General features: G+C 43.1%; 3 protein-coding genes and 1 non-coding gene across 11 annotated transcripts in view; 1 reads left to right on the top strand and 3 right to left on the bottom strand.

The window, feature by feature from the left end:
* Nucleotides 1-12,437, bottom strand: part of LOC106570195 (death-associated protein kinase 2) — a 21,843-nt gene extending 9,406 nt beyond the window's left edge. The window contains exons 1-3 of one of the 5 annotated variants that reach the window (XM_014142260.2): nt 12,325-12,437; nt 1,987-2,162; nt 1,358-1,579 (exon numbers count right to left, since the gene is read on the bottom strand). In XM_014142260.2, the coding sequence (XP_013997735.1) occupies nt 1,358-1,579; nt 1,987-2,051 (287 nt within the window). In that variant the 5' untranslated portion in view covers nt 2,052-2,162; nt 12,325-12,437. The other 4 variants (XM_014142263.2, XM_014142259.2, XM_014142264.2 and 1 more) reach the window with 4 other exon arrangements.
* On the top strand, nt 12,161-22,933 carry LOC106570194 (uncharacterized). 2 transcript variants are annotated; one of them, XM_045694741.1, is made up of 10 exons: nt 12,161-12,179; nt 15,177-15,300; nt 16,425-16,627; nt 17,685-17,860; nt 19,156-19,245; nt 19,335-19,509; nt 19,695-19,946; nt 20,051-20,396; nt 21,906-22,054; nt 22,268-22,933. In XM_045694741.1, exons 2-10 carry the CDS (start codon nt 15,273-15,275, stop codon nt 22,427-22,429), a joined length of 1,581 nt encoding a protein of 526 aa, XP_045550697.1. In that variant the 5' UTR covers nt 12,161-12,179; nt 15,177-15,272; the 3' UTR covers nt 22,430-22,933. The 2 variants fall into 2 exon arrangements, with proteins under 2 accessions (XP_045550697.1, XP_013997733.1); XM_014142258.2 differs by lacking the exon at nt 12,161-12,179 and having other exon boundaries at nt 15,158-15,300.
* LOC106570196 (translocon-associated protein subunit beta) lies at nt 22,778-26,795 on the bottom strand. 3 transcript variants are annotated; one of them, XM_014142265.2, is made up of 7 exons: nt 26,614-26,731; nt 25,916-25,978; nt 25,554-25,711; nt 25,295-25,393; nt 24,862-24,970; nt 24,157-24,234; nt 22,778-23,469 (listed from the first exon to the last, which is right to left on the bottom strand). In XM_014142265.2, the coding sequence occupies exons 3-7, from the start codon at nt 25,709-25,711 to the stop codon at nt 23,359-23,361; spliced, it is 555 nt and encodes a 184-aa protein (XP_013997740.1). In that variant the 5' UTR covers nt 25,916-25,978; nt 26,614-26,731; the 3' UTR covers nt 22,778-23,358. The 3 variants fall into 3 exon arrangements, with proteins under 3 accessions (XP_013997740.1, XP_013997741.1, XP_013997742.1); XM_014142266.2 differs by lacking the exon at nt 26,614-26,731 and adding an exon at nt 26,543-26,607; XM_014142267.2 differs by lacking the exon at nt 25,916-25,978 and having other exon boundaries at nt 26,614-26,795.
* Nucleotides 23,737-23,868, bottom strand: LOC123726935 (small nucleolar RNA SNORA57). The gene has a single exon (XR_006759043.1). It is a non-coding gene; the product is annotated as a small nucleolar RNA SNORA57 (small nucleolar RNA).

Here is a 26,795-nt window from a genome sequence, read left to right as displayed (position 1 = left end):
CACAGAGATAAATTCACCTTTCAGCAAGACATAACCTAAAACACAAGGCTACATCTACACTGGAGTTGCTTACCAAGAAGACAGAGAATGTTCCTGAGTGGCCGAGTTACAGTTTTGACTTAAATCAACTTGAAAACCGATGGTAAGACCTGGAAATGGTTGTCCAGCAATGATCAACAACCAATTTGACAGAGCTTGAAGAATTTTGAAAAGGATAATGGGCTAATGTCGCACAATCCAGGTGTGAAAAGCTCTTAGAGACTTACCCAGAAAGACTCACAGCTGTAATCGCTGCCAAAGGTACTTCTACAAAGTATTGCGTCAGAGGTATGAATACTTATGTAAATTAGATATTTCTGTATTTCATTTTCAATAAATTAGCAAACATTTCTAAAAACATGTTTTCACTTTGTCATTATGGGGTATATTTGGTTGTGGAGAGAGAGAAGTCCATTTTGAATGCAGGCTGTAACACAACAAAATGTGGAATAAGTCAAGGGGTATGAATCATTTCTAAAGGCACTGTATACCAGGGTATTTGGAAATAGTCACGGTATGGTTTTTCAATACCGTCAATAACCATTGAAACTATTTCTTTGATGTTTTTAAATACATTGTAATATTTGTAGCTACTTTTTAATTAAATACCTGCAGTCAACTTGTGCAATACGTTAGGATATAAAGAAGATTGCGTTCTTCATTTCACCTGTCGCAATTTTTCATTATAAAGCTTACTGGTAGTCCCCAAACACGTGGTGTTTGTTGACAAGCACACAACGATGAGAGACCAGAGCCTTGAGTCACTCATTCACTGTTGTGCAGCACGCGCCAGGTAATCTAGTTACAGTATGGACTTAACAACTAAATGTTTGCCAGTTAAATATCTTGTAACTATTAAGTTAACTGTCTAAAATGTGCTAAATACTCTGCAGTTGTGCATTTGGTGTGTTAATTTAGTAGCTAGTTAGCCATCTAGCTAAGTGACTAGCTTCTTCCAAAATCAAGCTTCACTTGGTAACAGTAGAGAATCCCCTCCTGGATCAAGAGCCTTGCTGTCTAATATTTGAAGGTACGACAATCTGGATACCGCCCAAGCAGCATCATATGATGCAAACAAAATGCATCAAACAGGCTGTATTTCTGTATTTTGAAAGTTATATATCTTGAAAACTTGATTGCTGGCATACAAAACATTTTGGGATTATATCAACAATGGACTAATGAAACAAATAACAAAAGATAGTTTTGGGGTGGAGTTTTCCTTTAACTCTACTACATAATTCAGCCCTGCATGTATCTCATGTCAGACCTGGGATTAAATAGTATTGGTTTTCTCCCTCCTCCTCCCCCCACTCACAGCTCCAGCACCAGCACCACCTCGGCCCGGCTCTCAAACACATCCTTCAGGGCCATGATGTTGGGATGCTGTAGGGCCTGCAGGACCTCAACCTCCCGTTCCACATTCTTCCTCTCCATGCCCAGCCGGCTGCTAGCGCACTTCCTGATCTTCACGAACTTCCCAGCCCAGCGAGACCCCGTGGCCCGCTCGCGCACCTCCCTCACCTGCCCAAAGTGGCCACTGGGGCGATGACAGAGTGAGACAATTTAGTTGTTGATTGGAAAAGTTTTGAAATGGGTAAGTCCTTCCTGAGCTTGTCCAATAAAAATGTGTTCCTACTGAACACAACACAGATTTATTTATGTAGCATAATTGCAATGTAATTTTTACAATGCCTTGCAATAAAGAGCACCTTATTGGTAGATGGGTAAAAAAAAAAATACATTTCAGTATTTTCTTTCTATACACAATTCAGTCAGTTTTTGAATTATTCCAATAGCTTACATTGAATGTTAGTTCACATTGAACTATGCAGCAAGACAGCATATGCAAAATTGACCTTGAAAAGTAATTGAACTCAGAGTTAAAATACCTTCCTCACTTAAACAGCCTCATACAAGAAGACCTTTTATAATGACCATCCTTACCTCCCAAGTACTTCTCCGATCTCATAGAGGTCTTCCACATTCTCAAGCATATTAAAGACGGCCATACTTCTCTTTTTCTCCCGTTTATCCCTCCGTTTCCACCCACTATATATTACTGGTGGTTCAAGTCAAAGTACTGCATGGTGCGCTCAACTATTGCTTCACCATGTCGGGACCTGAACAAAGAGAGAAAGAAAACAATTAATATCACAGTTCTAAGGCAAATGTGATAGCATGCAGGGGTATTCAACTCTTTCCCTATGAGGTCCGGAGCCTGCTGGTTTTCTGTTCTACCTGATAATTAATTGCATACACCTGGTGTCCCGGGTTATTGGGGAACAATGAAAAAAATACAGTGTAACTGGCTTCGAGGTCCAGAGTTGAGTTTGAGGGGCATAGGGGATAAATTGAATCCTGACTTTTGGGGGGGGTCTTTATTATGGATCCCCTTGGCAGCAGCTACTCATCCTGGGATCTAAACACATTAACACACGTCACACAAAAAACTAACAAAAAAATTAAATTAAACAGTACATCATATTACATCATTACACCACTACAAGACAAAATGTATAATACCACCAATATTGAGATGTGCACCTGCAACTAAAATGTTCAGACATATCTTCAGTTGAGGCCAATGGATGGTATTAGCTTGAGTTCGAGTTGTAGGCCTACGTGCATGTCCGAAATTAGGATTTGGCTCATAATAAGCAGGGGGCTCTAGTACAGCACAAATAACTTAAAACCATAAACAGTGACAGAACAATGAATCAACAGTAGTGGCATAAGGGTCATTCCATTTGATTTAAATCATTTCTGGACCGCACCCATTTTGAAGGAATTGCAAATAAATCTGGCACCAGAACCGATTGGCAAACGTACTGCAAATTGAGAAATCTTGTGACTAAACTGAATAAGAAGAAGAAGAAACTACACTATGAAACAAAGATAAATGACAAAGAATGATAGTAAAAAGCTTTGGAACACCTTAAATGAAATTTTGGGCAAAAAGGCAAACTCAGCTCCATCATTCATTGAATCAGATTGTTCATTCATCACAAAACCCACTGATATTGCCATCTACTTTAATTATTTTTTCATTGGCAAGATTAGCAAACTTAGGCATGACATGCCAGCAACAAACGCTGACTCTATACATCCAAGTATAAGTGATCAAATTATGAAAGGCAAGCATTGTAAATGTTTTATTCCGTAAAGTGAGTGTGGAAGAAGTGAAAACATTATTGTCTATCAACAATAACAAGCCACTGGGGTTTGACAACTTGGATGGAAAACGACTGAGGATAATAGCGGACGATCTTGCCACCCCTATTTGCCATATCTTCAATCTAAGCCTACTAGAAAGTGTGTGCCTTCGGGCTTGGAGGGAATCAAAAGTAATTACGCTACACAAGAATAGTAAAGCCCTCTTTACTGGCTCAAGTAACAAAATATTGTAATAAATCATATAGAAATTGAGAAAGTTTTTAGTTCCAAAAATATTCCTAATTTCTAGTATATAAATGCTGTAAACACATTCCACTTCACGTCATGTTCAGCGCTTCAAGCCAAGCCCCCTCTCCCCGTGAAATGTAGCATCTCGAACCTGCACTTATCTGACCAATCAAACATGTAAACTATCTTACCCTTTCCACAGCAAGCTGCTCTATCAGTGCAAATTGCTGGAGTAAAACAATGAGCTAAATATACAAAAAATGAACGAAAAGGAACAATGTGAACTTTTACTTTTTTGGGGCCCTAACCAGTTCAGAACTTTATTTTCTTGTCAGAAAATGGGACGGGGCCTCCCAAGTGGCGCAGCGGTCTGAGGCACTGCATCGCAGTGCAAGAGGTGTCACTACAGACCCGGGTCTATCACAACCGGCTGTAATCGGGAGTCCCATAGGGCAGTGCACAACTGGCCCAGTGTCATCCGAGTTAGGGGAGGGTTTGGCCAGGGGGGCTCATCTTGGCTCATCGTGCTCTAGCAACACCCTGTGGCGGGACGGGCGCCTGCAGACTGACCTCTGTCGTCAGTTGAACTGTGTTTTCTCCAACACATTGGTGCGGCTGGCTTCCTGGTTAAGCGGGCGGGTGTTAAGAAGCGTGGTTTGGTGGGTCATGTTTCGTGGACGCATGACTCGACCTTCGCCTCCCGAGCCTGTTGGGGAGCTGCAGCGATGAGAGATAGAAATTGGGGAGGAAAAGGGGGTAAAATACACGTTTTTTTAAAGAATACCGGGACGAACAAAATAGCAGTTCTGCTCAGAACGGAATGATGGGAACGGAAATATTTTGGTTCCAAACCCTGATGGGAAAATCAGTTGTTTTAAACTAAACTATCAATATTCCATAGGAAACCTATTGAAATAATAGAAATATAGATAATAGAACAGACATTCCCATTTAACTTGACGTTCGATGGTGGGTGGACCCGGCGGCCATCTTTGTGGTAGTAACTGGAAGTTAAAATTTCAATGATGTACCAGCTAAATTGCAGTGGTCTGATGGGATATATCCATTCTATTAATAATATTTCCATGATTGAAATGCTACCCACAATGTATTCAAGAGTATGGTGTGTCTCAACCAATGGCGGTTACAACACAAACACTTCAGATTATGTAAAACAGGGTCTAAACTACAACATATGGGAAAATGAGTTGACACGTTTTTGGATAATTGACATACAACAAAACAAAGGACAATTTGTATTTAAAAAAAATACCTTTTTCAAGAAATTATAAAATAGTTTGACAACCGTTTTGTAAGTTTTTAAATGGTATCAAACTCAACTGTATCTTTACCTGTGATGAAGACATGGATGTCTCATGGTATAGTGGGGTCTGCAAAATGGGTCAACTTTGAGCACCTCCATCTCCAAAATGTTCTGGCAGTTCTGACCACTTCTACCATTGTCAGTGGGCAAACGTACAAAATCAGCAGGGGATCAAATACTTTTTTCCCCCACTGTATGGAAAGTTTGTCACACCCTGAACTGTTCAGCTGTCTTGTGCTTGTCTCCACCCCCCACCAAGTGTCTCCCATTTCCCCCTATTATCTCCTGTGTATTTATACCTGCGTTTTCAGTTTGTCTGTTGCCAGTTCGTCTTGTCTTGTCAGGTCTTATCAACGTGTTTCCCGTTTTTCCTGTTCTCAAGTTTTTGTTTTTTTAGTCTTTCCGGTTCTGACCTTTCTGCCTGTCCTGACCCTGAGCCTGTCTGACTGCCGTCCTGTACCTGCCTGACTCTGACCTGGTTTACAAACCTCTGCCTGCCCTTGACCTGCCTTTTGTCTGTCCCCTTTGTTATAATAAATACTCTGAAAAGTAATATCTGCCTCCTGTGTCTACAACAGTAACCTCCCAGGCTCTCAGTAACCCCGCTACCAGCTGTGTTTCTCCCAAGCTTACCCCGGCTTCCCTTGAACCCCGCTTACCTCCTCCGGAGTGCTATGCTGGAGATCCAGGAACCTGTCGAGCGTTTCTCTCCCAGTGCACCCTCATCCTCAAGCTGAAGCCTTCCTCATTTCCCTCAGATCGCTCGAAGATGGCGTACCTGATAACGCTCATGTCTGGGAGAGCACTAGCCTGGGCTACGGTGGTGTGGGAGCAACAATCCCCTGTTTGCCATAGCCTGGAGGAGTTTGTGGCGGAGGTAAGAAAGGTGTTCAATTATCCGTTGTCCGGGAGAGCGGCTTCTCGGAAGCTACTTGAACTGCGCCAAGACTCCCGTAGTGTGGCAGACTATGCAGTGGATTTTTGCACTTTTGCCGCAGAGAGTGCCTGGAACCCACAATCCCTGTTCAACATGTTCCTTCATGGATTATCAGGGGTGGTTAAAGACGAGCTCGCAGCCCGGGAGCTGCCCATGGACCTCAACTCTCTCATAGCCTTGACCATACGGATTGATGGGAGGCTACGGAACGTAGGAAGGAGAGGCGGTATGTTCCCGGTCACACTCGCTCATCTGCAATTCCCACCTCGCCTCAAAGGAATCCCGGACGTTCCCGAAGTCTACATTGCCGGGAGAATCCGATGTCACCCGAGTTCCCTCGGGAATCACAGAGGACTGTCAACTCGTCTCCTCCGGAACCAATGCAATCGGGCAGGGCTAGATTGTCTCCTGTTGAACTCTTGCGTAGACTGAACACCAAGAGCTGTCTGTATTGTGGTACTACAGGACATTACATATCTACCTGTTCCTTAAAAGACCAGGCTCATCAGTAGGTACGAGCATGCTGGTGAGCCGTATGGGGAGTTTCCAATCTCCCATTACTCGTACTCTCTTCATGCCATCCTGCTGTGGGGTGACCTGTCCAAATCTCTCCGGGTGCTCATTGACTCTGAGGCCGACAAGAGTTTTATGGACACTACCCTGGTGTCGGAGCTGGGTATCTCCACACAACCCCTCTCCATTCCCATGGACGTCACTGCGCTGGATGGGCACTATTGGCAGAGTCACCCCCAATACGGTTCCCATCAACCTGCGAGTGTCAGGTAATCACAGTGAGTCTATGCAGTTCCTGCTCATTGAACCTCCTCTTGTACCAGTGGTTTGGGGTTTTCCAAAGGCACAGTCCCCTGATCGACTGGGCTACTGGTTCTATCATGGGTTGGAGCCCGTTCTGCCACTCGCATTGCCTGAAGTCGGCGCAGCCTGCCACGGGACGTCTTCCTGCGGGCTTGGGAGAAGCCTTGGATCTCTCCTCCATTCTCGCAGAGTACCAGGACCTACGGGAGATTTTCAGCAAGGCCTGCGCTACATCTCTCCCTCCGCATCAACTCTATGACTGCGCTATCGACCTTATCCTGGGCACTACTACGCCTCGGGGGTGGCTTTATTCTCTGTCTGGTCCAGAGACCAATACTATGGAAAGGTACATTGAGGACTCTCTTGCTGCAGGAAGTATTGATCCATCTGCCTCCCCCGCTGGTGAAGGGTTCTTCTTTGTGGAGAAGGACAAAATCCTACCGGGGACTATCTAATCGGCTTTTGAGCCTTCCAGGGGGGTGATGATCTTCTCGAAGTTGGACCTTCGGGAACACTTACCATCTGGTTCTGATACGGGAAAGGATACGAATGGAAGACAGCTTTTAAAATGGCTAGCAGGCACTATGCGTAGCTTATGCCATTTGGACTGACCAACGCTCCCGCAGTGTTCCAGGCCCTGTTTGACGATGTGCTCCGTGACATTCTGAACCGGTTTGTGTTTGCCTACCTCAACGACACCCTAATTTTTTCCCGTTCTGCTCAAGAGCACATCCTCCACGTCCGACAGGTCCTGCAGCATCTCCTGGAGAACCAGCTTTTTGTGAAAGCAGAGAAATGTGAATTCCATCGCTCCACCATCTTCTTCCTAGGATACGTTATCGCTGCAGGAAATATTCAGATGGATTCGGACAAGGTGAGAGCAGTGGTGGATTGGCCTCTAGCCACATCCAAAGTGCAGCTGCAACGTTTCCTGGGGTTTACTCATTTCTACCGCCGATTCATCTGGGGTTACATTACCCTGGCTTCCCCCCTCTCAACACTCACCTCTCCCAAGTTTCCGTTCACCTGGTCTCCAGCAGCTGACCGGGCGTTCTCGGACCTCATGCATCGATTCACTAGAGCCCCCATCTTAATCCATCCGTTTCTGCCCAGGAGCGAAAGCTGCATGCATGCTCTTTCCTTTCCCATCGTCTTAACACCGCTGAGAGGAATTATGACGTGGGAAATCGAGAACTACTCGCGGTCAAGATGGCATTGGAGGAGTGGAGGCACTGGTTAGAGGGGGCGGAACATCCATTCTTAGTGTGGACTGACCATAAGAACCTGGAATATCTCTAAACTGCTAAGTGCCTCAACTCAAGGCAGGCTCGATTGGCCCTGTTATTCACTCGTTTTAACTTTACTATCTCCTACCACCCTGGGTCCAAGAACGGGAAGCCTGACGCCCTCTCACACCTGTATAGCCGCCTGCACTGTGTGTGCAGAATAAGGCTCCGGTTGGCCTCCTTCAACCATTCCCTGTTTCTCACCGCCCCTGGTCCCATTTCCCTGGACTTGGTCACTGGTCTTCCTCCATCAGATGGCAACACCACCATCCTTACAGTGGTGGATAGGTTTTCCAAAGCCACCCATTTTATTCCCCTTCCCAAGCTACCCTCAACCAAGGAGGCTGCCATGCTCATGCAACACGTCTACCGGATCCATGGACTTCCGGTCGACATGGTCTCTGATCTCGGTCCTCAGTTCTCGTCCCGGTTCTGGAAGGTGTTCTGCACCCTCGTTGGGTAGTCGGCCAGCCTGTCCTCAGGTTTTCACCCCCAGTCTAATGGCCAGTCGGAGCGAGCCAATCAGGACCTGGAGATAGCTCTTTATTGCCTCCCCTCCGCCAACCCCACCACCTGGAGCCAGCAACTCGTGTGGGTGGAATACATCCGCAACACCCTTCCCTGCTCGGCCGCTGGTCTCACGCCCTCTCGAGTGTTCCTTGGGATATCAGCCCCCGCTCTTCCCTGAGGAAGAAGTCAGCATACCCTCTGCCCAGATGTTTGTCCGCCGCTGTTGACGTACCTGGAAGAGAACCCGGTCCACTCTTTTCAAGACCACCTCCAGGTATCGGCGACAAGCGGACCGCCACCGGACCCCGGCTCCCCGCTATTGTCTCGGGCAGAGGGTATGGCTTTCCAACCGGGATCTGCCCCTCCGGGTAGAGTCCCGTAAACCCCCCCCCTTATCGGCCCTTTCCCAATCTCTAAAATCCTTAGTCCCTCTGCCATTTGTCTTCTGTTGCCCCGCACCCTCCGTATACGTCGCACTTTTCATGTGTCTAGGATTAAACCTCTGTCTCACAGCCCTTTGTCTCCTATATCTACCCATGGTGAGAAAACAAACATGATTAAAATAACAGGCTAAAACCCTCAGAAAGCCTCAAGTGTCAAAGTAAATCAACCCATTGGTGATCAGTTTTGAAAGGATTACTGATATTAACTGCAGGGAAGTATTCTCCTTGAAGACATCCAGTCATGCCTAATATAATTAACCAAATGCAGGGAGGGAGAAAGAGAAAAAAAAGGCTGACAATAAACCAGCATCATAAAGACAGACAGAGACAGACAGACAAAAGCCAAATATGGCATGAGAAAGGGAGAGAGAGAGAGAGCGAGAAAGAGAGCAAGAGCAGGTCAACTTTAACAGTTTGCAATCATATAAAGTAGGAGAGGGAGCAAGGGAAAAATCAAATTGTATTTGTTACATGTGCCGAATGCAACTGGTGTAGACTTGCATACGAGCCCTTCCCAACAATGCAGAGTAAAAAAACTATAATAAAATAAAAATAATAAAAGAGGTATAAAATACACAAGAATACAGACAACACAAGAGACAGACAGAGTGAGCTAATGACCTCTCGCAGGACGAGACAGAGGAGAAGGGAGATACGTTTAGGCATAAGACAGAAGAGGGAAGAGCTGGATCGGAGAGTGTTAAAGCGCAGGCTCTCTGAAGAGTGAGTCGGAGATGATACCAACAGGGGACGAGAAGTGGTCAAGTGACTGTTGAACACACCATACCATACCATGTCTGTCTGTCTGTCTGTCTGTCTGTGTAGGGAAATGTGTCTATTAGTGACAGCATGTGAGTGTTTGTGAGTCTCCCTGTATACTCTCTTTCACTCTCGGACTCTGACTGTATTTATGCATGTCCCCTCCCCTCATCCATGTGCTAAAAATCATTCCTAGATGTTGTTGCCTCCCATGTGTAACAGTAAATCCAATGCCAGCCTCTACCAAGAAAGGATTCCCGAGACTCCCCGCGCGATTCACCCCCAGCTTCCTACCCCAATACCATGAAGTCAACAAGAGTACAACATCCTGTGAACAACTGTTGATTCAAGAACCAGCTCCCGCACAACTACAAAAGCACCCCTTCCCCCAATAACACTACAGTGGCACAATGGCCCTTGTCTTTGAATGGTGCACTATGATGTCATCATGTCAAGAGGTCCGATAAGTGGCTAAAAGTGAGGCCTCGCTCCTGAACGTGGGCCAAAACAGACAGACTTACTGCTTTATATATATTTTTTTAACTAGGCAAGTCAATTAAGAACAAATTCTTATTTACAATGACGGCCTACCCCAGCCAAAACCGGACGATGCCGGGCCAACTTATCGCCACTCAATCATGGCCGGCTGTGATACAGCCTGGATTCGAACCAGGGACTGTAGTGATGCCTCTTGCACTGAGATGCAGTGCCTTAGACCTCTGTGCCACTCGGGAGCCCTAGGGTACTCTATTCTGAAGAATAAGTGTTTAGGAAGATGTTGTTTCGGATGCCTGAGCCAATTTGCTTCTGAACAGAACATATTAGGTCATTGGACTATAAGGAGTAACATTAGGCTCCTTCAATCCATTACTGGGCTACTGCAGACCCTGACCACACCTGTGTGTCTAAGGGAATGTGGTCTGTTCATTTTCAACATTATGTTGAGTTTGGCCTTACCCTGTGTGTGTGTGTGTGTGTGTGTGTGTGTGTGTGTGTGTGTGTGTGTGTGTGTGTGTGTGTGTGTATGCGTGTGCGCATGCGTGTGCATATAAAGTCGTTGACCAGCTAGTCATTGGAATGCATTCATAGAAAATACTACTATGAATTCCTAACTGAAGTGATCACCACATAGAGCAAAATATTTAGAGAAGATTATGATCATGTGGATACCACAATAATGATATGAAAGCTGAATAGCTTGAAATTGGGGAAATGTGAAAGCCAATGGTGAGAAAGAGAAGTAAGGGTGCCTAAACTTTATGCAACGCAAAACTTTTTGAATCAGAAGCTCAGATCAACCAGGTATGAAGAAAAAAATCCCATAACTCACACCAAACTTCGACGCCCACAATGTATCCAAAAGAAACGGCCTTCTCATTTTCAAATGACCAACCTTCAGATTCTGTCAGTCCATTAATATACAATCAGGTCATAGCAGAACACAACCCGAAAAAAAATGTATATTCCAAAAGGTATTCCACCGTTTTTAAAACACAACTAGTCGGGAATGAGCGAGAGACAGAGCGTTATGATTGCAGCAGTGATGCGCAATGGACTTTGAGAGAAAATGGGTGATATTACTTAATTATGAGTTAATAAAGTATTGTACAAAAATGTGGTGTGTAGTCTGGGTGGATTACATATATAGAGAGAAACATAAATCATAGAGAAAATACCGAAAATAAAAAATGCGTCGAGAAGAACATGGGGAGAAACACTCACCCAGCTGAATGCCAGAATGCCGTTTGGTCTTCTAATGCGTTGCAATTATTTTTCCTTCGTGACAAGTACGAGGACGACTAGTCAACGACGTAGCAAACTGTGTAAATAGGCCTACAGTCAGAGTTCTTTACAGTTAGCCGTGGAATGCGGAAAAGTTCACCTTATTTCTGCCCCTCCTTCAGTTTCTGTGTAACTTCGTTGGGAGTGCTCGCTCGCCTAGGTGCAGCCCCGCTTTGCCTCGGTTGTCATCGTTACCACAGCCACAAAGTCAAAATTGGCTATCATAAAAATGAATGAAAACTAAACTGTGCTTTTTGGTTTTAACTTAAGGTTAGGGTTATGTATAAGGTTAGCAGTGTGGTTAAGGTTAAACATGTTTAAGAAGATGCCACGAGTTCTTCATTCTAGTCAAGGAAACTGGGCGCGCGCGCGCACACACACACACACTATTACACACGTATGGACTTGAAACTCTCACAATTAATATGTTATGATGAGTACTGGTATGTGGTACTGATACAATACAGACAACACATTCCCCTGGGAGAGGCGCAAAGAACTCATGCTGGCTCAACTCAGCAGAGCTCACGATGCTCTTCGCTCAAGTACACACACTTACCCAATTCCCATCACATCGAAGTAGTACCACTACACACACAACCAGATGTACAGTAGGGTATCACACAAACACGAACTAAGAGAGGTAATGCGATTGTAAAGTAGCCTATGCATTACCAATATAAAATTGACCCCCCCCCCCGTCTCTCGCTCTCTCACACACACACACACACACACTACATGGAGAGAATGGCATGTCGTACAAAACACTACAAACGGTATTTACAACTGTGTGCTTTTCATTTTACAATGGACTCATCTGGATGAAAATAATTACCTGCAATCCTGTTCTCGGAATATCGCCTATTATAATCATTCAGGTAACGTTGTTTCGTTTGCGTCCCGACATACCACAGCAATGCAACATTATCTGATACCACAACTATGTGCTGCTTTTCTGTATGAGTAAATAACGGTAACGTCGTTTTACGCACTAAAGGCATAAGGCTATGGAAAGGGGCTCACCTGTTTTCAAAACTGTCCTCGTGGCTACACACGGAGACGTGACGAGTCGTTCCAGTCCAGGCGAGGTCTGAAATTGATGCACGCACCAGGCTGTTTCAAACAAGAAAAGCACTCGGAAAGTATTCAGACCCCTTGACTTTTTCCAAATGTTGTTACTTTACAGCCTTATTCTAAAATTTATGAAATAGTTTTTTCCCCCTCATCAATCTACACTCAATACCCCATAATGACATAGCATAACAGTTTTTGGACATACTTGCTCATTTATTAAAAATAATTAACTGAAATATCACATTTACATAAGTATTGAGACCCTTCACTCAGTACTTTGTTGAAGCACTTTTGCCAGCAGATACAACATTGAGTCTTCTTGGGCATGACACTACAAACTTGGCACACCTGTATTTGGGGAGTTTGTCCCATTTTTTGCAGATCCTCACAAGCTCTGTCAGGTTGGATGGGGAGCGTCGCTGCACAGCTATTTTCAGGTCTCTCCAGAGGTGTTAGATCGGATTCAAGTCCGTGCTTTGGCTGGACCACTCAAGGACATTCAGAGACTTGTCCCGAAGCCAATCCTGCGTTGTCTTGGCTGTGTCGTTGTCCTGTTGGAAGGTGAACCTTCACCCCACTCTGAGGTCCTGAGCGCTCTGGAGCAGGTTTTCATCAAGGATCTCTCTGTACTTTGCTCCATTCATCTTTCCCTCGATCCTGACTAGTCTCCGAGTCCCTGCAGCTGATAAAAATCCCCACAGCATGATGCTGCCACCACCATGCTTCACTGTAGGGATGGTGCCAGGTTTCAATCCTGGTTTCATCAGACCAGAGAATCTTGTGTCTCATGGTCAGAGTCCTTTAGGTGTCTTTTGGCAAACTCCAAGCGGGCTGTCATGTGCCTTTTACTGAGGAGTGGTTTCCGTCTGGCCACTCTACCATAAAGGCCTGATTGGTGGAGTGTTGCAGAGATGGTTGTCCCTCTGGTAGGTTCTCCCATCTCCACAGAGGAACTCTGGAGCTCTGTCAGAGTGACCACCTTGGTTACCTCCCAAAACCAATACCCTTCTCCCAACAATTGCTCAGTTTGGCCGGGTGGCCAGCTCTAGGAAGAGTCTTGGTGCTTCCAAACTTCTTCCATTTAAGAATGATGGACTGTGTTCTTGGGGACGTTCAATGCTGCAATGCTGTTTTTGTTACCCTTTTCCAGATCAGTGCATCGACACAATCCTGTCTCGGAACTCTACGGACAATTCCTTCAACCTCATGGCTTCGTTTTTTCTCTGACATGCATTGTCAACTGTGGGACCTTATATAGACAGGTGTGTACCTTTCCAAATCATATCCAATCAATTGAATTTACCACAGGTGGACTCCAATTAAGTTGTAGAAACATCTCAAGGATGATCAATGGAAACAGGATGCACCTGAGCTCAATTTCAAGGCTCATAGCTGAATACTTATGTAAATATGGTATTTCTGTTTTTTATTTTCAATACATTTGCAAAAATGTATTAAACCTGTTTTTGCTTCCTCATTATGGGGTATTGTGTGTAGATTGATGAGGGAAAAAAGTAATTTAATCAATTTTAGAATAAGGCTGTAATGTAACAAAATGTAGAAAAAGCCAATGGGTCTGAATACTTTCCAAATGCGCTGTATATTGAGTTGTTTTGGCATGCTATGCAACTCGAAAGAAAGAACCACTACCAGTCATTCAATCACACTTGTCAAGTTGTCATATGGGCGTCTAACTGTCAATGACCCTGTGCTGTAACACACAATGATGGTGAGATACTGTCAGTGTGTGGTGTGTGTGTGTGTGTGGCTTCCTGTGGTGTGGCTATACTCACTTCATTGAAATTTGATAATCGACATTCATGAATTGATGATGATGATGATCAATAATGACGATGATGATAAGCAATTGGCCTATAACCGTTTGTTACAAGATGTCATGTTTTTATTATGGCACGTGTGCCATACTGTCACCAAAACATTATTGTGGGATGCGTTTGGTTCTTGCGCCACTCTGTGGAAGTAAAATTGAACTGTTTTTTTATAAGTAGCTTAGGCCTACTGTAATTCTTCCTTCATCCTTTCACGTTGTCTTTCACACTGGAATAACCACAAGTCTTTGTCCTAATATTCAGATAAATACTAATTATAAAAAAGGAATGGAATACACCTGATTAATAAATGTAGTAAATTATTATTCTTGTATTTTTTATATACAGTAATATACAGTAAGCAGACCTACATTGATGGAACAGAACAGTTGTGGACATAATATGAGCTCTTAGAAAAACAAACAGCTCTAAATGCTTCATAATTAGTAAGTGCCAAGTCACATGACAAGTTGAGACAATCACAGCTGTGACTCACTTAGATATTTTTAGGTGAAAGGAAGTGGAGAGAAAGAAGTGACAGAATGCAGTACTGTTACTGAGACAGAGAGAGGGGTGTGTGTGTGTGTGTGTGTGTGTGTGTGTGTGTGTGTGTGTGTGTGTGTGTGTGTGTGTGTGTGTGTGTGAGACTCACCCTGGGGAGTTCTCAGTTCTCTAACATGATAAATGCAGAATGTGCATGGGTAAAGTGACAGCCATGAGTAGTTGCTATTTTATTTAAAAAATAATAGATGACAATTGTAGATGCATGCACATACCACATATGGTCTATGTATGCACAACTTAGGACATCATTATGTAATTAAGAAATTGGTAAAGATGACATTTTCCCTCCCCCACCCACAAAAACTGTTTTTGTTTATCTCTCTATCATGTCTCCTCCCTCTCTCCCCCTTCCTCCTTATCACTCTCTCTGTCTCTCTCGCTCTCTCTCCCTTTCTTTCTCTCTCATAGACACACACAGACAAACTAGTGGATGTAGAGGAGGAAAGAGATGTTCAGACATCCGTTTTCACAGCTGTCTTGTGACAACCTATTTTAAACATCAACATGGACTTCGACTACCAGCGCATAAAAGGTCAGGCTTATACTTTTAACAATTTTATATTCAGTCAGAACTATGTAGGAACAATGTTTTCATTACTAACTAATTTAATATCATTGCTAATGTTTACCATTGCTTACAATTTTGTTGCCAAGAGTCTTTGTTAACAAACTATGTATAGATTCAAAATAAGTTTGTGAAAGATCATGTCGATCTCACTGGCTGTGAGTCCTGGCCATAGCTCTATCTATGAATTTTAGAGTGGTTACATTTCCCCAGCCCAATCACTCAGCTTTATACCAAACCAAGAGACGGATCTGCTGTTGGGCTGAAAGAGATAGACAGGTTTGTCTGCGCAGCCGAAGATTGTGTTAGCCCACTAAGCTAAAACCTACAGGCATTAGCTGTGCGAGCTAAGGCAAGTCTCATAAAAAGGTTATTCATTACACAAGAGTAGTTACCTGACTAGCTTGATTACACTCCACCTTCTCTCCACTAAGACACCAACAGATAATAGGCATCAACAGACCAAATCTTACTCACGGCACCAATGTGACGTGTGCTTGTTATACAATTGATTCTTTGTGTTTATTCTACTAAGTGAATCCTTTGCACTAATGTGAAAATTGCATTATTTACAGTATTATCTACATCTGAAGTTGATACTAAAAGTGATCTGAATTGATTTATTGTCAGAGCAAGTATGCACTTTACACCATTTTAACTTCCATTCATTGTTATGTTTTTTATGTTGTGTTACTACAGTGCCTTCAGAAAGTATTCATACCCCTTGTGTGAATACTTTCTGAAGGCACTTTATATGTATGCTGCTTTTTGGCTAGGGTTCACTTTTTTAAAAGAGATGTGAAACTCAATGTGACTTCTGGTTATATAAAGGTTAAATAAAAAAAAATATTGTGTTAGTGGCCATTACTTGTGATGGTTAATGTTTACCTATATAAGATGTATTTTATGTTGGTTTGTAGATGTTGATAACATCAATGGGTCTTACCTGGTTAAATAGAAGTGAAATATAAAAAATATATAAATATATACAGTACATTGTGTTAGTTCAATGTCAAAAAGATGCTTTCTAAGCCGTCACTTTTGTGATGGTTAATGGTTAGCTTGATAGATTATTTTGTGTTGGTTTGCAGATGTTCAAAGCAGGCGAGAGGAGCAAATCAGCTGCCTGCCTATCCAACCCCAAAAGCTTGTACCACACCAGCATTCTGCTCAAGACCCGCCCACCAGGAAGACTCCTCCAATCAAACCCAGGCGGAGCTTAAAGGTCCCCAAAACCCCTCGGGAGGAGGTGGCGGCGCTACCAACCAAACAAACCAATGGCCAGGAGAATGAGGTTACAGAATTTAAATCTGACATTAGATTTAACTTCAGAAGCCAGATCAGCAAATTTGCATGCTTTTCAATAGTGTTTTCTATGCTTGGTAGACATGACACAGACAAGTATCTGTGCATTAATTGACATGTGTATTTCTACTGTGTGTGAATGCTTGTTTGTAAAATGCATAAGTCTGTGTCTTTGTAGAGGATTTCCCGTAAAACTCCAGTCAGATTGTCAGGTCTGAAACCATCAGCCACACGTTACACCCTAAACCACAGAGTACAGTTAGAGACAGACAACTTCCTGTGGCTCGGTTAATAAAAACAGCCATTTCATGAAACGTTAAAACAAAGAGAACTGAAAGTTACCTCTCCACCTTCAGTGTTGCGTGGGTCAGCCCAGTTCAGATTCTGTCTCTAGAGTCTTCTCGAAGATCCTACCGGTTTGATGTGCATAAATGGGAAAGGATAGGTGAAATACTATGATGGGTTTATTTGACCTATGAAGGTTTATACCATACACACTTTGACTTACACACCGTACCTACTGTATAGTCCTGATACAACACAGTAATGTTGTATCAGATACCGGTGACTGTAGTGTCTTGCTGTTTGTGACGGAGAGCACCAACTGGATGAGCTGCGGGTAGGGCCCAATGTCCAGGATGGGAGGCATGTAGGCCACTTCCATGTAGTTGACTGCATGCTGGAATTAAAAAAGCATGGATTAGCATATCAAGTGTATACCAAGTGTTTAAAATATAACTGTCTTCTCTTGCTGAGGTAACTTCTGTGGGAACGTATTCAAGCTTACGTGTGTGAACAACAGCCGTTTTCTCCCTCTCCCAACCCCCTCTCTCTCTTTCCTTTCAGATCTACACAAAGTGGTAGTTGGTAGGTGCTGTTTCTGGACTGGGCGTTGTTCTCTTTCCCTTTTCACCTTTTTTGTTTTCTTTTCAATATGGCCTTAAAATCTCCACAATAATGAAAAGATACCAGACAGCTCAACAGAGAAACTATTGAATATGCCTATAAATCTCACAACCCTCCATGTCTATCTCCCTCTATCTCAGACAGTAGTGAAGAGGGTGTCTCCTGCTCTGACTCTGGGTGGCCCCGGGCCCCTGAAGCCCTTGTCTCCGTCCCTTCGGGCCCACACCCTGCTGTGGTTCGAGAGGACACAGCTCCCCCGCCTGCGTCAGCCTGGCTACCCCCTGCCCCGCTGGCTACATGGCTTCGCCACGCGCAGGTTAGACTGTCTGTCTGTCTGTCTGTCTGTCTGTCTGTCAGTCAGACTGCTAGCACACACAGAAACATATACTGGTATACACATTATCTGCAATAGAAATAAAGAAACATTGCACATCCAGGGAAACAAGTGCATATGCAAGAAGACCACAGACACACATGCACACACATTCACTCAAACACACATAAAATGCATACGCGCACACACAAGATCACAGATGACACAACACATATATAGGGATACACATACTCATCTTGACCATTCCCACTTTGAAAGCCTCAGATGGTTCAAAGTGGAGGAGAGATTCACTCAGATGAAATTGTGTCTTGTCCATAAGATTGTCCACAGTATGGTCCCCAGGTACCTATGCAACTTCTTCACTTGGTCAGGGATAACCACAACTATTCCACTAGAAGAAGTGAAACTGACATTGTTAATTATGTTTTGGGGAGGGAAGCTTTTTTGTACTCAGCTGCCATTCTTTGGAATAGTCTTCCAAAGAACTTGAAATTCATAACCTCCATGGTCAGTTTCAAGTTCTTACTGAGAAAATGGCTGAATAGTAGCATGTCACGAAAGTGAGGAGTAGGCCTACAGTACGTGGGTGAGAAGATAATGCCTGGGATAGCATATGGACTGACTTTTGGTGCCTAGTGTGTTGTATATTGTGTAAAAGTGATTGTCTTGTATATATTAGGGATTGATTGTTGTACTGTATATATTAGAGGTAAATGAGACAAGGGTTGAGTGTTGTTTATGGCAATGGAACTGTACTATTGACTCATTTTATGACACAAACAGAAATTGTTCTGTCATTGTTTTTAGCCATTGAAGCTGGATCCCTCTCTTATGTATGTTTATAAAATTGTCTAATAAATTCAATCAATGAAACAGGTCATATTAATATTCAAACCCATTCACACATAAGGGGGCAGGGGTTACTGAGGAAAACATAGCAAAAGGCTATATCAGTCTGCTAATACAGGACTATTAAAGGCCCAGTGCACAACTTTTGTGATAAAAATAATATTTTTTGTTTCTTTATACTAATTTATTTAATTCAGGGGTGCTCAGCACCCCTACATCCCGCAGCTATGGGTACATACAGTATGCACACGAAATAGAAAATAGTTCAGAAAGACACACGAGTCAAAGCAAAGACACATAATTGTACACACACGTCCTCTGTTTGTACAGCTTATGCAGTTTGCAGTTTGTTAAAGCTGAATTGTTCTAATTTTTCTTTCTTTCTCTGTGTGTGTGTGTGTGTGTGTGTGTGTTGACTGATTGGATAGGGAGGCAGAGGAGCTTCTGAAGGACAAACAGCAGGGCTGTTTTCTGATCAGGCTCAGCGAGTCAAAGATTGGTTTTGTACTCTCGTACAGGTAGTCACGACAGACCACACATTCACCATACACACACACACACACATACCTAAAGACATCTTTAGATAGACACATAATTTTCCCCCCAGAGGAAAGGATAGATGCCGCCATTTCATCATAGAGGAAGAAGAGGGTGGCAGAGGGGCATGTTACCTCATCGCTGGGGAGGAGAGTCGCCATAGAAGCCTGCGGGAGCTGGTCAGCCACTACACCCAGAATCCCGTGGGGCCCTTCAACGAGATTCTCAACACACCCTGTGACGAGGTGCCGAGTACATATTCCACACCCCATGCCTCCTCCATGAACGAAAGGGAAATAATCATTGGCACGACCTAATTAGCCTATAAACATCTAAAAACACATTTTGTGGTAAATTATCCTTTTTGGTAAACTCAAATGCAACAGTTTGTTTCTCAATCTTTCTGTATCTCTTTTACTCTCTCTCGCAGTCCAGTGAAAGTTTTGAGGGTACAGTTAAACTGGGGTTTCGGGATGAAGGTGGAGAGACAACGAAAGTGACCGAAAAGGAAGCCACTGTACTGTCATCAACTGCACCCTCGGCTCCTGACACTGTCCAAGTTCAAGAGATATTGGCTAGCTCAGCCCCTACAGACGACAGGATGCCAGAGTATGCTGTGGTCAGGAAGGTGCTCAAGAAGTCCTGTTCTTTACCAGAAAGCCAGCTTAGGGAACTGATGGAGGTGAGGAACTATCCGCACTTTAACATTTGTAAGTTAAACAAACCCACTTAAAAAGTCAACGTTATTAATAGGTTTACGGACTACATTACCAATGTTTTTTCCAGGTGACAAAAACTGGTGTTAGCTGTGTAGGAGCATGTGGGAGGGGTGATGACGACACCAAAGCACTGTACGCCCAGGTCAACAAGCCACCAAGCATGCTTTCCCAGGCAGACATAACTCCCAAAGTCAATGTGGGCAACCCACCAGGCCAGAGGGGGGTGGCAGCGTCCTCCGTCCTGCTCACGAGCAGTGGCTCCGCAGAGGACCCGAGTTACTGGAAGATGGAGCCCCTGCACACCTACGTGGAAACCCCTCATCTGGCCCAACACGAAGAAGAGGCAAAGGAACACATCGACTTCTACGCCATGGGGTGCTGGCGGGATGCCGAGAGGAGCGCAGGCGGGCAAGGTGAAAGACAAGACTAGCCACTTATCTTTCAGGGGTGGTATTGTTATTGGCCTGAGCAAGGCACGGCATGCTTGATTCAACCTGAAATTACCCATTACACATTCTCCGTTTACGTTTTAGCTGCTCCTTAATGTTATGTTATATTTATACAGCCCCATTTTTCTCCATGCCTAGAATGAACAATGTAAATATACGGTGCCTTTGGAAAGTATTCAGACCCTTTGACTTTTTCCACATTTTGATACATTACCACCTTATTCTAAAATGGATTAAATAAATAAATCATCAGCAATCTACACACAAAACCCCACAATGACAAAGTGAAAACAGGTTTTTTGAAAATGTTCCAAATGTATTGAAAATAAAAAATAGTATTGCTGTTGAGACTCGAAATTGAGCTCAGGTGCATCCTGTTTCCATTAATCATCCTTGAGATATTTCTACAACTTGATTGGAGTCCACCTGTGGTAAATTCAATTGATTGGACATGATTTGGAAAGCCACACACCTGTCTATATAAAGGTCCCACAGTTGACAGTGCATGTCAGAGCAAAAACCAAGCCATGACGTCGAAGGAATTGTCCATAGAGCTCTGAGACAGGATTGTGTCTAGGCACAGATCTGTTACTTGAACTCTAAAGCATTTTTTTGGGGCTGCAATTTCTGAGGCTGGTAACTAAGGAACTTATCCTCTGCAGCAGAGGTAACTCTGGGTCTTTCGTTTCTGTGGTGATCCTCATGAGAGCCAGTTTCATCATAACGCTTGATGTTTTTTGCAACTGCACTTGAAGAAACTTTCAAAGTTCTTCATTTTTTTGAATTGACTGACCTTCATGTCCTAAAGTAATGATGGACTGTCGTTTCTCTTTGCTTATTTGAACTGTTCTTGCCATAATATGGACTAGGTCTCTTACCAAATACGGCTATCTTCTATATACCCCCTTACCTTGTCACAACACAACAGATTGGCTCAAACGCATTAAGAATGAAAGAAAATACACATTAATTTAAGGCACACCTGTTCATTGAAATGCATTCCAGGTGACTACCTCATGAAGCTGGTTGAAAGAATGCCGAAAGGGTGCAAAGATGGCAAGGGGTGGCTGTGTTTGAATCTCAAATATAAAATATATTTAGCTTTGTTTTACACTTTTTTTGGTTGCTACATGATTCCATAAGCTTATTTCAGTTGTGTGCACTATTCTACAATGTAGAAAAATAGTACAAATAAAGAACACCATGAATGACTAGGTGTTAACTTTTGACTGGTAGTGTATTTCAATGTGATATTTCAGTTTATTTTCAAGAAATTAACAAGAAATTCTAAAGCCCTGTTTTTTGTGTTGTAAATATGGGGTATTGTGTATAGATTGACAGGGAAAAAAACTAATACATTTTTGAATAAGGCTGTAACTGAACAAAATGTGAAAAGTCACGGGGTCTGAATACTTTCCGAAGGCACTGTATGACAGTATACATGTATTCCAATATATCCGCTCTCATTTGCAGACCCCCAGCATCACCTCTATTCAGAGCTGAACCTGGGGAGAGAGGCCCCCAGTCATGTTCCCCTTCCAGCCAGGACAGCCCCCAACCGGCCTTTACGACCGCCTCGCAGGGCTGTTAACTGCTCCCCTCGATCAGACGGAAGTGTGCAGGTACTGGAACAAACATATGGTTTTGCATATTATCTATTTGTCAATGAATAAAATAAGCTGAATGTAAAAAAATGTTTCAGGCTTTTTAAACAATTGAGTAAAAAAAAATACAAATTGGTAGATCAAGTTACATTGAAAATGTTGGAAAGAAATATTTCCTATAAAAATACTTTGAATTTTTTAGGCCCATCTTTTTTTCTCTCATTTTTCTAGCGATGTGGAAATGCCATCTTTTCTTCCCCATCCCGACCTGGGGTCTTTCTGCCACCTCGTTCAGAACGACCTTTGACTGATGACCCAGGCACCAGCATCTACGAACAGATCCCAGCGAGGCCAACCGGCTCAAAGCCTGCACTGCCTCCACCCAACCCCTGACCACTCTTTACTAAGACCCTATCATACAACTCCACTTGTAAACCTTAATGACCACCCTATATCAAACTATAAACCCTAAGCACTTTTCACCCAAGACCCTCTGCAATTATCATTTAACAAAGTACTGACAACCCCAATATCAAATATATTTGAAGTAAGCCTTACTGTACACTTAAAACAGATGAAGGTATATTTTCTATTTAACGCGAGGCTTGAGATCATCCTGAATGTCAAGTCTCTGTGTGCCAAAAATGCAGCTACAGAAGTTGTGCCCCAATCTACCCTTGAAGAGTACACTTGCTCACTACCCCACAAAAAGATTGAAAGAGAATGGTAAACACAAGAATCTTACTTTGTAAAAACCCAGCTTGTTTATTTCCCAAACATAAAGTTCCAAGTCACCTGGGAAATGACTTTCTGTAGAAATTACCTTGAGTGTTTCAAATTAATTACAAAATAAAACAAAAAAAAGGCAGCCATTCTTGCATTGCGGCTGTAGTGCGACTTGGTGTGTGTGTACTGTATGTAATGCATGTGCATGTATGGAATAGAAAAAACAGCAATGAAACCTCTAGCCCATCATCGACTGCTATAGTCCACAAAGCTCAATCTCCCAATCACAAGGAAGCACATCTTCCCAGATCACTCATTACATGTTCTCGTTTACCCCCAATATGGGTAATTATGTCATTTAAAAAAAAATACAGTCACTCGCCTCCCAATCTACTAAATCCCTTTTCACACTACTGAGATGTACAGCATTACTCTGGTTACACATCCAGCATGGTTGCTAAAACTATGCTGGAAAGGACAAAGTGACAAGAAAATATCTGAGCCAGCACAGTTTGTCAGCACAATAGTGTGAAAAGGTACAAGTTATTAAACCTTAATCCCATCCCTAGCTAGTTCCACAGTGGAGAGTAGAGCGTTCAGTTCTTCTTGGCCTTGGGCGAGTCATATTTCCTCTTGCTGGAGAACCACAAGAGCAGGGGGATGCCAATGGAGGGGAGGGTCATTACACCGAAAGCGGCCCAGTCCAGCTGGAGAGAGACGGGGGGGAGGTGATGTCACAGCCAATTCAAGGCTTGGGTCAAATTCAGCAAGAAACCATTTTGAAAACAGGGGAGTACTTCTTGTCCATTAGAAATAGGGGGGAAAGATCTTGCAAGACCCTACTGAAGTGGGGTTCCATTTTAAACAAACAGTGCATGGAGAATAAAACAAAATTAAACATGGCTGTTTGTAGTCTAGTTTGTTTGGGGTGGCTGGTAACTGGTTGGTAAACAGAGGCCTTGTCATTTACTTTCAAGTGTGCCAGCAATTGAGGATAGGACCAGGAGACGATAACACACTGGTACCAAAGACAGAGTACTGGCTTTGTTCTACCTCCATACATTACACAAATACTGAGCAACTATATGTATGCCAAGAAATGAAGAGTCTAGTTCTTTCTGAGGAACATACTACAGCCATGTATTTTTGCAAGAATATTTTAGTCTAGGCCTCTGTCCAACAAAGGCTGGTTTCCTGGACTCAGATTGAGACATTCCTCGAGTAAAAAGCACTTCCAATAAAGGTTTGCCATTGAGCATGCATTTAAGACTAGGAATAAGCTTAATCTGGGTCCAGGAAATCAGCCCGAAGGGTTAGGGTATGTGGTATATCACCAAACACTCCTGTAAGAGGTCTACAACAACCATAATGCTTTGAAAGGACAAATGACTTACATAGTGGGGGGAGAAACGCCTGTCAAACTCCCTCTGAGCTAAAATCCCACCCTGTCCAGGGGCACTAGTGTAGCCAACCTGTAGGAAGACAGAAGGGGGTTTAATTTCCTCAGAAGGTCACAAACATCACTACTTTGCATTAGTCTCTAGTTGAATTGACTAGAGAGTTTCCAATTATTTAAAATCCATAACAGGATGTGTGCAAGTGCACAATGCATAAAAACAATTACCAGGAAATATCAACACCAACCTAATAGGCTATTGGGTGTTAAGCTCATTCTGCACGTTAATGTAGCAGAGAAAAACTTCCAGACTGGAGAGAGCAATAGAGAACAGAGCAAGTCTGCATCAGACTTGAGTTCAAATACCATTTTAAATACTTCAGCTCTGCTTGATGGAACTACCTATTGCAATGGAACCAATACAAAAGCACAAAAAGTTCAAACCCTGACCACATGCCAGTGCTTAAGCAAACGCTCAAAGTATCTTAAAGATTACAAATATAATTTCAACCCATGTTAGGGCCCGTATTTATAAAGCATCTCAGTATAGGAGTGTTGATCTAGGATCAAGTCCACGCTGTCCATGTAATCTTATTCATTATGATGTAAAAGGGAAAACATTATCCTAGATCAGTATTCCTACTCCTAAAATGCTTTATGAATACAGGCCCTGATCTGCGTAGATGATTCTCCTTTCCCTTACCACAACTTGTCCTCCCTCCTGAGCCAGGTAGCTGACGGAGGCAGAGGTGAAGTTGAAGTATCCGGCCTTCAGGGGGCGCAGTACCACAGTATGAGAGACATTGCTGGCACTGGGGAGGGTTAAGGTATAAACAACTAGAGCAGGGTTGTCAAACTCATTCCATGCAAGGCCTAGTGTCTACAGTTTTTTTTTTCAATTAAGCCCTAGACAACCAGGTGTCGAGAGTTCAGAGTTCCTTACTAATTAATTTATCAATTAAGTATAAAGGAGGAGTGAAAACCTGCAGACACTAGCCCTCCGTGGAATGAGTTTGACAATTCAACTTGAGAAACTGCAATACAACTTCAGAGTATGCTGTGGGCTTCGTTGTAAAAGATTGGTGCTTAGGAGCCATTGAGCTGAAACATTTTAGGTTTGTGGCTTTAAAGGATACGGGGCGATCCTGTCCCATTTCACATTCAGCATCCCAGAGACGATGCCGAAATCCTCAGGGGGGAAGGAGTCGTCAGACAGCTCAACCTCTAGGGCAGCGCTGTGGAGCGAGTATTCAGAACGAGTTAAGGCAGATTGTGAAACCTCACACTCTGGGATAAGGGTACAGAATTGGGAAGCAAACAAAAAAAACATTAATTTTCAGAACAGAGGCAGACATTCAATTGCTTGTCTTAACACTCAATGTCATTTTTCAATACCTGGTTCCAACGTTGTAGATGTTGTACTGCAGTGTGAGATCACGGCCCTCAACGGCATAACGGTTCAACAGGGACTTGGAAGCTAACAGACGAGCCCCCTCCTCTCCTGTCCCCAGACCCAGCAGACTTAGTAGAGCAAACACGTACAGGGCCCTCATCTGCAATACAGTAGGAAAAGTGGTCAATACAAACTCGTGGCATTACAGTGAAAAATTGGCGTGTGTACTTCAGTTGCTTCAAATAATCATTATTACCTTTATTTAACTAGGCAAGTCAGTTAAGAACAAATTCTTATTTTCAATGACGGCCTATGAACAGTGGGTTAACTGCCTTGTTCAGGGACAGAACGGACAGAGTTTTACCTTGTCAGCTCTGGGATTCGATCTTGCAACCTTCCGGTTAAAACGAAGTGCCAACTAGCAATGCTAAGTGAGGATAAAAGAACCAATATTTGATCCATTCGTGTCAAACTAAGATTGCAACATAGTAATAGATAATGAAATACAGCCATCTAACGTTAGCTAATGACGTTAAATATTAGAAACCAACCTACCACAATTTTCTGATAAAAAAAACAGCCAAAGCATACGTGTACATGGTGTCAACTTTGAACTAGGCGCTATGAGATGTGCTAGCCTGCCTAGCTAGCTACGGTGGCTAACGTTCTTGCTAGCTAGATTATCTACAACCAGATGTTAAAATGAAAGAGAACGTTAGTTAGCCAACTAGCTGCAATTTTATTGAATGGATTACAAAAACCACATGGCAATAAAGCGTTCGCCACAATCTGACAAAATTAACATTACGAGATGCCAGTTATCAGCTAGATAGCTAAAAAAAAAAAATCTGCAGGTTTACGCTTACGTGTACCTTGCTAACTAACGTTAACTGGGTCGACGACTTGCAGTCAAGAACGTAGCCAACTTGCAAATTGTATATTTACAAATAATGCGTGAATCTTTGACAATGTATTAAAAAGCGTGAATTACCTTGTGTTTCATATTATAACAGGGTAAAACACATAAAACGATACAAACCACAACAGATAAAGCAGTCTCACCTTCCTGTCGTTTCCTGTCAAATCAGCAAAGAATATCAACACGCATGCTCAATATATTTCAGCCCTCGTTTGGAGTGACGTCTTTCCGGTCATAACTGATGGACTTGTTTACTTGCTGCTGTGCGGTTTGTTGCTGACGTTACTTTGTTACATTTTTTCCCTCGCTCAACTTTTTCACCCCT

Source organism: Salmo salar, chromosome ssa14, assembly GCF_905237065.1.
Source record: "Salmo salar chromosome ssa14, Ssal_v3.1, whole genome shotgun sequence".
NCBI lineage: Eukaryota > Metazoa > Chordata > Actinopteri > Salmoniformes > Salmonidae > Salmo > Salmo salar.
The sequence above is the reverse complement of the archived record's forward strand: the minus strand, read 5'-3'. Positions and strand labels throughout refer to the sequence as shown.